Raw genomic sequence first — 12,502 nt, 5'->3', positions numbered from 1 at the left:
GTCCTGTATCTTGCTTGAAACTCGACGACTGGCACCCAAATTTCATTTGATCATTAGAAATGCATTTCTAAAGCATTGCAAATAACAGAAAAATAAAATTTGACCAAAATCGTGACCATGCCCCTTTAAATTTGAAATAGAACTGTCCTAATAGGACTAATACCCTGCAAGGCTAATTTCAAATGGGGACAAATAATAATGAATTGAATAATAAAGGTTTGGAACACAAACAAATAAAAAAATTCTAGGATTGTTAAAAAAAAAAAGTTTAAGAAAAATTAGTCAAAATTGTCGGAATTTCACTGTAAATACATATGTATAACAGTAATACATTTACAAATTTATGTATCTGATGATATTTTTTTTTATTTAATTGTTTTAAAGAAAACCAACAAAAGGACAATAACCCCTCCCTTTGCAGTAAATGGAAATACCGGTAGCCAAGCAATGCTCGTCTGTTGATAAAACTGAATATCTTTCCAATAAAAGTCTTGACAGATGCAATTACATGTAGTTGTTTCAAATTTTCCCCACTTTCTCCTGCGGTACAATGGAACTCCATATCAGAAAATTGATCCCATAGGACTATGATTTTCTTTGATGAGCTTCTTAAATCTAATAAACTCCCAAAACAATACCATAATTACATTACTATGTAAAAATATGTAAAAAAGAAAATTTAATATTACGAACAATTTTAAAATTGCCAAAACATTACAATCATAAAATTAATTTTGAATTTCATTTAAATTAAAGCCCTATAGGTTCACTCCATCTATTTACTTAAATAATAAATTTAAACAACTTCTAAAAATAGTTAACTTCTTTATTGATAATGATATTATTCATTTCCTTATAATGATAGAAACTTTTGGTTTTACATGAACAGTTTTAAAATAGCCCCAAAACCACCGCCCATTTTACAGATTATCAATTTTCCCTAAACACATGCTCCATCTAAACCATGGCTCAGATAATGGCCCCCTTGGGGCAAATGAATTCAGCCACACTTGTCTTTGATGTTCTTATTAGCTCCTAATTTTTAAGAATTTATCATTGACAAACAAAATTTTTGCATTGTCAGTTGATAGAATACTCATTATAAAAAATAAATTTTGTTAAGACATAAAGACAAAAAGCCTCAATCTGGATGTATTTATATAAATATATTTTAGAGTGTTTTAATACTATTAATTGATTAATAAAATCTAAGGATTACCTCCCTTACTATTCAACATCTGTGTACTATATATGGAATAAGGAATATGAAAACTGTCATAAAATCATGTCTGATCTTAAAAAAAATTGCAGGTGCACATCATCAGATGATGATCAACATATGTACGAATTTTCAGACTGTTCCATGCAGTAGTAAAAATTCTATAGGGGGGACAAAGTTGCGTCTACAGACAGACGGACAGACAGACAGAGTGAAACCAATATACCCCCCGAAACTTCGTTTGCGGGGGTATAATAATAGTAATACTTTACAGCCTAGCGGCAAGGCTCATTAGCACTTGGAAACTAGTTGAAAATGACCGTTTTAGCAGGAATAATGGCACACGTTGAACGTTCAAACTGAATTGGCTTTAAAGAATACCAGCTGACATGATCTGCATTATGGTACATATATATTGCAGTGTGTACTCACTAATATACCGTAAACAATAAACTTCACTTGAACAAGGCCTTGATAAATTTCTATATGAATGGAAATAATTCATTTATCCAGTTATTTACCAGGTAGGCAATTGGGCATCATGTTTGTAGTTATAGGACGTGTTTATTTGTATGCTGGGAGTTATGCCCCTTTTAAAAACCAAGGAAGTTGGCTGTCCAGTTGTCAGCACCGAAACCCCATAACAGACTTCTGCAAAATAAACATATTGGACAGCTGTTTAAATTCTCAGAAAATTCTTGCTGCTATGGTTTCCCAAAAAGGCTGTTAAAAGTACTTTAACACCCTTTTATTCAGATTTGTTGTTCAGTCCATCCACAAATTCAAATGATCCATTGTCCATGAATTTACTTACCGGTAATCTTGGAACTTAATTTTCCAAACATCGGAAATAGATGCCTGAATATTAATGAAACCAGTTTTTCATTTCATTTATAAGTTATTATATTCTCCCTCACTTCGTTCGTCCGAATGTAAAATAATTATACTCTATGATAGTATGAATATGCTGAATCAATCGAAAAATAACAAACTCATGAATATGGATTGCTGCTCGTTAGGACGTTTATACTGTATATTTCATTACAAACAACACACTCCAACGCCATTATATTGAACACACATATTGCATGTATAATTATAAAAACAATTTACTGGTAGATATTACTCCTTCTCTACGTCCTGACGAGCGGTAGAATGACCACAAAACCCGCGCAATTACTATTTATATCCCAATGTCACGTGACCTAAAAAACACACAGATCCACCCCTTATACCACACAGCTCACACAGAAATATACCAAAAACGAACATAATTTTCACCCCTGCGAATGTTATAGTCATTTAAATTTTAGACCACGTGGTTTTATTTGACCTTTTCAGTTTCGCAGTAAAAATTGTGCCTCGTGTTTATAGTCTAGTTCATAGAATCTAGGTACTATAGTAGTCAATTATTAAATCTAAAGGTTTATTGATTTGAAACTTTATCTTCATTAATTGGTGGATAAAATGTGTTCTAGAAATAAATGTAAAAATACAAAAAATAGTTTTTGTCTGCTGTTGCAACAATTAACATGCTAAGTAGAGATCCCCCTGAGGATTAGTTTTCGATCCGCGCCTGACCTAGTAATAGCATCAATAGTGAAACAGACAATACTATTTTATGCAGAATGTTCCTTGAAAATGACTTGATATATTAAGTTTTTATGCAAAACAGACATCCATTATTTTTTTTTTAAAACATGGTATTGCACACCACAAGCATCAAACATGGATATGATTTTATTATATAAGCCACGCAATGTTTATATTTTCAACCACTCAACACGTGGATGAACACGAACGATAACTCTGTTCTGAACATTATCGTTTAATATAAAAACCGCTAAATGGTGAAATAAGACAAACATATTAAGAGAGTTTCATGTTTTAACAAAAACCAAAGTAGGATACGATATGAAAAACGACCAGCACTTACGTATTTTAAGAATATCATCCGAACATACTTCCGCTCGAAATTTCACAGGAACTGAACAAACCTCGGGAAGTCTCTGAACTTTCATTCGAGCTTCTCTGGATTTATTACATACTTAGCAAGGATAAAGAAAACATTCCGAACACGTTCGCAGGGGTGATTTTAATTAATCGGGTTTTCCAAAGGAAATGGTGAAAATGGCGGGCGGGCGGCTGCCAAAACGGAACCCTTATTGTACGGATAACTCCTCCTACAGTTTACAAGATAGGAAGTTGTATGTTTCAGATCAATTGTACAAATATCGGGTGTGCATATTGCTACAATTCTGATTTTTAATTATTTATGAGAAAAAAATACCAGCTGTTGTCAGAACCAAGTTATTTTTTGGCAATAATATTGCATATTTTAAAGTACCCCATTTTTCTGGATGGGTTGATAAATGGAAGAGGAATACTGTTCACACAAAAGAAAACCCAGTATCCCGTCACATTGGCGGTTTTTCCCTTGTGCCCCTTTTCATCAATAGTACTTCTATTGCCTTTCATTATGCACATGTGCAAGAGAAGGGGGACGTTACTTTGCATATTTTTATTTATGTATTTTACATATTTTGATGTACTAGAATTATCGAACTATAAATTGAGGAGTATATTTGCCAAAAAATACTGTGATATCAGTATATGAAAAAAATTTCTTATCCGACATCAATTACATGTGCAATATTGGTAGCTTTTCCTCCATGGTTATCTACGGCATTTTAACCCCCAAGGTGGACAATTTTTCCAGGAGAACTTAATGTCTTAAAGATTTACAGTGAATTAGAATCTCACATCCAAATAAATGTGTAAAGTAGAATTAAATAAAAAAAACACAAAAAGTGTAGCAAATTTTTTTATTAACTTTCTCTCTTCATATGACAACAAGAATGAACAAAAATGTCTTTATATAAGTAATCAACTTTTGGATTACTTTGCTACTTACTTACAGTTCTCTATAAAATTGGTCACTTTCAGAAATATCGATGGAGAATTTTAAAAAAAAATATAAATAAAACACGACATGAAATGAGAAATATAATCACAGTAAAACATGTTTCTAACAAATGAGTAAAAATTACAAATAAAAAGAAAGATCCTGAATGAAATGTGTTCATTACATGGGAGGAGGGGGTGGGGGATTTCCTGTGGGGAGAGGAGGCTGTCCCGCGGACGGTTGTTGACCAGACCAACTGTTGAACATGTAGGCCATCTGATTGGACCAATCATTGGCCCCACTACTACTAGCTCCTCCCCTTTGTTGACTTCCATATCCATTCTGCTGTCCATAGCTACCAGAGGTAGATCCGTTTGGTTGAGAGTAACTCTGACTGCCCCCATATCCACTACTCTGACTCTGGGAACCATACCCTCTACCACCCCCTGAGCTCCCCCTATCTGAGCTAGAGAATCTACTGCCACCTGATCGCGTATTGAACCCAGATGAACTCCCCCCACTTCCTCTACTTGCACTAGCGCTGCTTCCACCTCGACCCCCATATCCACCCCTAGAGCCCATTCCACCCCTAGAGCCCCCCCTGTCACGACCACCCCCTCCATAGCCCCTACCGAATTTGTCTCTCTTATCATCAAATCTGGATTTCCGACCTGTAAACAAAATGAAATATTGGTTAGAAAAACATACATTACACGAAAGGCAATAAGTACTTAAACACTATATGGATGAACACTTACCTCCGAACCTGGCACTCTGACTTAAAGTCACCAATTTTGGATTGACCACTTGTTTGGCCTCTTGAAGGACAGAGATGAGATCATTTGCTTGTTTGACATTGTCGGGAGTGAAGAATGTGTAGGCTGTCCCTGTTTGTCCTGCTCTGGCAGTTCGTCCAATCCTGTGGACGTAGTCCTCCGATGAGGAGGGGTAGTCAAAGTTTATGACAAATTTGATGTCTCCAACATCTATTTATTGTTGCATTGTTTATTTTGGATGCACAAAGCAACAATTTTGGGAAAATAAGAGAGAAAATTGATAAGATATTTGTTCACATTGAGACAAACTGGAATAAAAGAAATTTATTAAACATAAAATTAACCCTACTAGACCATAAATGCATACTCCCGAGAACCTATTTATTCTCAACATCACCACAGGGTAAGACTCCATCATTTCTTTTCAAAATTTTTTATGACTACTTACCTGAATAAAACTTACCAGAAATCCTTGAACGAATCTACTAAGAGAGTGGCATATTATTAGAGTCTTGGTTGATGTACTGGGAGCATGCATCTCTATTTAAGTGATGGCTCTGGTACTTTGCTTTGACTGCTATGGGAAATGCACTCCTTTGTATCTTGATAAGCAGGTCTACCTCTTCTCTTCACAACACATTTTTCAATAACAGAATTCAAAGACCTGGCATGAAGGACTTCCGGCAACGCAAGATGTGGGATACAAAAGTTAACTCTGTTCGAGTTGAAGTTTTTGTAGAGGTGAGGAAGTCCATTGTTCATGCACTGTAGAATCCTGTTTTGTGTTGTGATAAGCATTGTAGAAGCAGAAGCTACATATGTCAAGCCACTTGAGGAGTGCATATTTATAACTGGTGCCGACAATTTAAAAGACTAGCTCAGAGTTCGGGACTAGTGTTAATCACACAGATTCTTAATCTACTCTCGGCTTTCCAGTTTTATGAACAGATCCAGTGTTAGCAGTCTGCGGTACCGGAGCAAAGTCTCAATCAACGACTACATGGCTGGGTAATGACATGACAGTCAGTTGCAATATAATTTAGGGAGATCAGCTCATACATGTACCTTTACTAGAAACAGAAAAAAGAATAAAATGTTACTTCTGCTAAAATTTTGTTTAAAATATGAAAAAAATCTAAATCTGTTACTGATTTTAAAAATTAAGCATTTACCTCCCTTTCTCACAGTTGCTTCATCTATTTAAAATCATGCCATACCAGCCAAAGTTTACACTGATGCTAAAATTATTTTTATACAGTACCTATATCAAAGTTGCAAAAACATGCATATAAAATAATTAGCAAATCATAACACACCTAACCCTCTGGACGCAACATCTGTGGCAACAAGAATGGGAGTCTGGCCAGACCTAAATCCTGCAAAAAATTATGAAAAATTAAGTAAATGTATTGGGGGAGAAAATGTTTGCACTGCATTTGCAATAGTCAAGTTTTACCCAATTAAATTTCCAGTAAATTTACAATTCTTTACCATTTAAGACCCAGTCTCTCTCTTGTTGAGATTTATCTCCATGTATACACATCATTGGCCAGCTGGAAACAAATCAAAACAATATTTTTTCATGTTCTTTACCAATAAATAATACCAAACGCCTTATGGGATAAAATTGCAAGACTTTAATAACATAAATGTATTTATACAATAAGTTTTATTTACCCTTCTCTCCTCATTCTTCTGGTTATTTCATCTGCCTTTCTCTTTGTTTCTGTGAAAATTAAGGTCTTGTTTTCCTTTTCTTGCATGATTTCTTCCAGTAATTTGGTCAGCCTAAAATGTTGATGTCAATGTTAAACTTTGTTCCTAATTCCACTAAAAATCTGCAAGAACTTGCATGCTTTTTATATGGACATAAAAAGGATAATTTATTCTTACTTAAATTCCTTTTCATTTTCATCACAGACATCAATAATTTGCAGAATGTTGTGATTTGCACTCAGCTGAAGTGCCCCAATGTTAAGCTGGATGTACTCTTTCAGGAAATCCTCGGCCAATTTTCTCACATCCTTTGGCCAAGTGGCACTCCACATTAGGGTTTGTCTGTCAGGCTAAAATTATATATTAAATAATCATTTACCAGATAGATATATAAAAGAAATCAATCGAATAAAAAAACCCAAAAAACATTTAACAATTTTTCCACTAAATGCTTTTTAAAAATCTTACTCTGATTTGTTCTACAATTTTTCTGATCTGAGGTTCAAAACCCATGTCTAACATCCTATCTGCCTCGTCCAATACAAGATAGGTGCACCTTCTGAGGTTTGTTTTTCCTGCCTCCAGAAAATCAATCAATCGCCCAGGTGTTGCAATGCAGATTTCAGCACCTTTTAAGTATAATACTAGAGTTAACATCTGTTCATACAAAACATATCAATAAACTAACAGTGAATACTGTGGTTTCATCAATATTTGTTGAATTCCAATTTTCATGGATTTCGTTAAGTTAATCCATTAAATAAAATGTTCATTGAAGTGCAATTTCTATTAACATTTTGTATTGATAGGGTCATTGGCCACGAATTTACGTATCCTTGAAACTGTGATTTTCACTTTATCCACGAAAATTGAAACCCTTGAATATTAATGTAACGGTTTGAAACCACAGTATTTTTAAAAAGAATCTGACAGATTGCTATTTTGCCATTTAGATGAATAACCAGCAAGTGATAATTTATGTTTAAATATTTTCAAAGCCAACCTATTCAAACATTACGATGATTACCTCTCTCCAAGTCTCGTATCTGAGGTCCTTTTGGAGCACCACCATAAACACAAACATTCCTTATTCTGGAAGCATGGCCAAAATCATTTGCTACTTCCTGTACTTGTTGGGCCAGTTCTCTGGTTGGTACCAATACAAGAACCTAAATAAAACAGTCACTCATATAACAACCTTCAGGAATAAATGAAAGACATTAAAACAAGTCTCTTTAAGAACCTAAATTACTTACAATGGGTCCATCATGAGGTTGCAAGTGTGGCTGATGATTTATGTGTACAATGGATGGCACAATAAACTAAAAAAAAAAAATTATTGTTAGAACTTGTCTTCAAGCTTTACATACACTTTTAAACAGTAATACCAGGTAAATAATGCTTAAGAAATCCCTTACCCCTGCTGTTTTTCCAGAACCAGTCTGTGCAATTCCAACAACATCTCTCCCAGACATTGCAACCGGCCAACTTACAGTCTGAATGCTAGTGGGTCTAGTCCAGCCCAAGCGACGGAATGTGGACATTACATAATCTGCAGACAGTTTATGATGTTGACATATCGTAAAACTGAATTTAATCATCAAGCATAATCTGCATTTCATCAGCCAATAAAGATAAAAATCAAAACATATAAAATGGCTCTTTGGATCAATAAAACTAGAAATGGTCCATTTCACTTTATTTTTTTTAGGGAACTGTACACAATTTTTTAATTACTGACAAGTCATTGACAACACTTAAATAATTTTTTGCATACTGAGCCCATTTCTGTAATATCGTGTCACAATCACATTAACCTCTTTACAAGACATTAGAGGCTAAAACCTATTATATAGATTTATAAAAGAGAAATTGTTATAAAAAATTACCTGGAAATCCGCCTTCTTCAAATGCGAAGATAGGCTTAGGTATACCTGTGCCCTTAACTGTTACTTGATGTTCATTATAAAACTGATCAATGTCCATCTATAAAATAATTTAATATCCTTAATGAAAATTAACTCTAAATCAATAAAACTTTGTGTTTAAAGAATTGCGGAGTGAAAGAGCAATTGTTACACGAGAAATATTCAATGGCATGCACTTGTTCATTATTCTAATAAAAAAAAAATGTCCATGAAAATGAATTAAAATTGAGCATTTGCACATATTGAAACACAAAGAGGCATGTCTCTTTAAAAGGAAAATAATATTTTGAAGGAAATTTGCCACACGCAATGATTTTTCCATGTTAAATTTTACAAACCTGTGATCTGCTGGAAACACCTGGATGTTCTACATAGAAATTTTTCTCAAACTTCTGTAGTCGTGACATGTCCCACCTAGGCTTGCGTAAATTTTCTCCAGGTTGATGTCCTTTGCCCATTTTACCACCTCGCATACCACCTCTATCCATTCCAAATCTCCCCCCACCTCCCCCTCTTCCTCCACTTCTGGGACCTCCTCGATCTCCAAACTTTGAGGACCCAAAAGCTTTGGGTAAACCACTACTTGCTCCAAATCTGGAATTCATATTGTATAATTTTAATTTCATAAAATTATAATAAAATCAACTAAGTAAAATGTTTTGAAAACCTAATGGACATAAAATCAAGGGAACCCTATAACAAAACCATATATTTTAGAGTCAATAAAAATGTTAAAGTTTAATACATAACCAATCCCCCCCCCCCCCACCCTCCCTTTCAAAAGAGCGCAGAATAGTATGACATATTAGGTAAGTTGTCAATCAAAGCTTTAAAGTTAAAAAAAATTAATTCCAAAAAGAAATTGCTTTTCCTAGGTTTAAAGATTATAACGTGAAGGCAGCATTTCATTAGGGAAAATGATTATTCAAAATGGCCACTTTTTAGAAACGACAATCTTTAAATAAAAATCTTAAAAACTGGTCTTTAAGAGCTCAGAATATCAACGAGTTATGTTTTCATTACCCTTTCCTATCAGAACGTCCCGAAGAATCGAACATTCTATCTCTGTATGACATCTTTTTTCTTCTGTAGTGGTATTGTTTCTTCCCCTTGCCGTTTCTTGATCCCGTTTGACGATGCCGGAAGTGTGTATATTAATGCGCATGACGTCATTTGGAATGGATTTGATACTAAGTCCTAAATAATTTTATTTGAACAACTGCATATTTATGGAAATCAATTTTCTTTAATCTTAACTAAGATGGAAATTGAGTATCATTAAAAAATAAAATCAACATCTTTAAAAGTTATTAAACTAGGACGCCGGTTGATTTTTTTTTTTACATCGGAAGGATACGGTAATAATATAAATCACATGAGTCTCTCTCTCTCTCTCTCTCTCTCTCTCTCTGGCTCTCAAATACCACAAGAAATCATATTGACGCAAGCGTCAAATGGGCCGCAAAAAATATAATTGTTGTATAAATCATTGGTTGTTTACATAAAAACACACCACAAAGAAGAAAATAAGAGTTGGTTGTACTAATTTGTATGGTAAATTTTAATATACTTTCAGCAACTTGTTTTGAAGTTTAACATTTTACTATTATCATAAAGAATCGATTTCGTTACTGTAAGCATTTCTAACGGAAATTGTATGATCATTGCCATAGTATGAAGCAATGGAGAACACATTGATTTTTACATTACTCTAATAAAAAGTTCAACTTATCATTTTTCTCTTGGAGATTATGTATTTAAAACCATTTTTTTTTTTGTTGCATTGTATTGAATGAAAACTTAATGCATTATATAGTCATTTTATTTGGCACGGCACATAGAAATTCAAATGTATCATTTATATAAAATTTAATGACATTCAGGTCTTTCGTATTTCAGGTCTTTAGTATGTCCCGCATACCGATCCTGATGCATTGTTTTGAAAAGAATGAAGAACTCCGAAATTTTCCGAATAGATTATAGTCTCGATAAAAACGCGCCAAATACGACAATCTACTAAGTATGGCCTACTTTTCATTTACGAGTAAAACAAAAAATATGTGATATTTTCTAAAAGGCATAAAACATATCTCTACATGCAAATTTACGTTTAATTCATAAAAATAAGCATAGTATTATTCTATTAAAAAAGAACTATCCCGCAGAAACGCAGTAACAATATTTAAATGTGTATCAAATAACGGACCGCCTTCCGGCGGCCCGTAAAAAATTTTGAGGATTAAACCCTTATGAATTATTTTGAAGGGGGGGGGGTGGAGTTGCTGACGACTTCTGTAAAATGAATAAAAATTAATATTATTACATGGACAGTGTCCCAAAAATAATCTGGATGATGAACAAGTTATGAATATTAAATAAAAGGATATGTGCATCCAAGTATACTAGCTTGTACAAATCTGTAAAACGACTGTTGGCCATTGGCAATCTCTGTGTTTGGCCACCTTGTTAATACTGCAATGGCGCAGATTGTAGTAAAACAATTTGCAAAAAAATTGAACGCACTCCGAATTTTCTGTTTTTCCAAAGTGGTTATATTTTTTACCAAATCAATTTTTTTTTTAAATTAACATGATCTTTATACAAGACGGTCTCCCATCCCTCATCTTTTCTAATACAAACCTCAAATATAGTGTGTAAATTGGAGAAATACTTTAGCTTATTAGAATACTTTTTTTTTTAAATCGAAAAACTGTTCATCATGTCAGTTCAAGTAGTTAAGAATCATTTGGGTTCTCTGTTGATACATGCATTTATCCCACTGAGTTAAACATTGTACATTTACAGTTATGTATCAATTAATTTGGTATTTCAAATTTATAGTCGAACTCTGAACAATTTTTTGTCAAAGTGTGTTCAGGGATGAATATCCCTTTGAAATTTTTTTTAAACAAAGTGCGTTAAATTGACTATGTTCCCAAAATTAACGCACTTTTAAAGTGCGTACGTTTCAGTACGAAGACTCGGAAAAGCGTTGTAAGAGGCCACAGGCGAAGAATATTATAAAATTAAGTTTTTTTTTAACGTCAGGCGCATGTGTTGGCATATGGTTAGTTTGTACATAAGCAATTTAAGTGGGTCTCACTAAAAAGCGCCCGGGAGCGCCCGGGATAATAAAATAGCGCCCAAGGAGCAAAAATAGGCGCCCGGGAGATTATTCATGTAAGTTTAATAGAAATATGTTAATAAATTACGTACGATTATTTCACATTTGCTTACATTATGTAACCTGGGCCCCCTCCCCCCGGATTTGGAATTTCGTTATTTTTGAAAAAAGAAAATTTGGTAGGTAAGATATTTATTTTGTAATTGGAACTATAGGTATACCCCCCCCCCCACCACCACGGATTAGGATTTTCATGATTTAGGGAAAAAATGTTATGGCCGGAAAGAGTTTTTGTTTTGGAAGTATAGGTCAACCCCCCCCCACCCCCCCCCCCCCCCCCGGATTAGGATTTTTCATGATTTGGGGGATTAGGTTTTTTTTCTCTCAATATTTCTGAGGATAAGTCTAGCCCCCCCCCCCTTTCAATTTGCTTCCGACGCCAGCGCTAGGGATGAGGTTGTTTGCCGGTATCTGTTTACATTTTTTAAAACAAAATTTTAATTTAGATACCGTTGTTCAGCTCTTGCCACGTGGAGGCCGCCTCGTTAAGAGCCATAATTTTGAATAAAAAAATAGTAAAAAAAATATTAAAGCCAAAGATTGCGTTGGATAAATAAAATATTTTCTAAATACTAACGTTAGTTTAAAAAAACTATAATTTTACAAAAATAATAAAACCAAATAATTTTAAAGGAATAAAGATGATTTGAAAATTAGGACTTAAAATAGCGAATAAAACGTTGACTCTATGGCACCTTTATCAATTTAGTTTTCCTTTTCGTTCGCTTTTAGATCTGAAGTTGTGTAGTTAGCTGCATCAATATTTCTAAAAAT

At 34.0% G+C, this 12,502-nt stretch overlaps 1 protein-coding gene across 1 annotated transcript; it reads right to left on the bottom strand.

The window, feature by feature from the left end:
* Positions 1 to 4,027: 4,027 nt before the first annotated feature.
* LOC128166618 (uncharacterized) lies at positions 4,028 to 9,698 on the bottom strand. Its single transcript, XM_052831902.1, has 13 exons — positions 9,568 to 9,698; positions 8,883 to 9,138; positions 8,506 to 8,602; positions 8,035 to 8,168; positions 7,873 to 7,938; positions 7,644 to 7,785; positions 7,085 to 7,245; positions 6,794 to 6,966; positions 6,578 to 6,688; positions 6,392 to 6,453; positions 6,217 to 6,276; positions 4,883 to 5,110; positions 4,028 to 4,795 (listed from the first exon to the last, which is right to left on the bottom strand). The coding sequence occupies exons 1-13, from the start codon at positions 9,618 to 9,620 to the stop codon at positions 4,305 to 4,307; spliced, it is 2,034 nt and encodes a 677-aa protein (XP_052687862.1). The 5' UTR covers positions 9,621 to 9,698; the 3' UTR covers positions 4,028 to 4,304.
* Positions 9,699 to 12,502: the final 2,804 nt, after the last annotated feature.

This window comes from Crassostrea angulata, chromosome 10, assembly GCF_025612915.1.
Source record: "Crassostrea angulata isolate pt1a10 chromosome 10, ASM2561291v2, whole genome shotgun sequence".
NCBI classification, from domain to species: Eukaryota; Metazoa; Mollusca; class Bivalvia; order Ostreida; family Ostreidae; genus Magallana; species Magallana angulata.
Note: the sequence above shows the minus strand (reverse complement) of the source record. Positions and strands in the feature narration are given on the sequence as shown.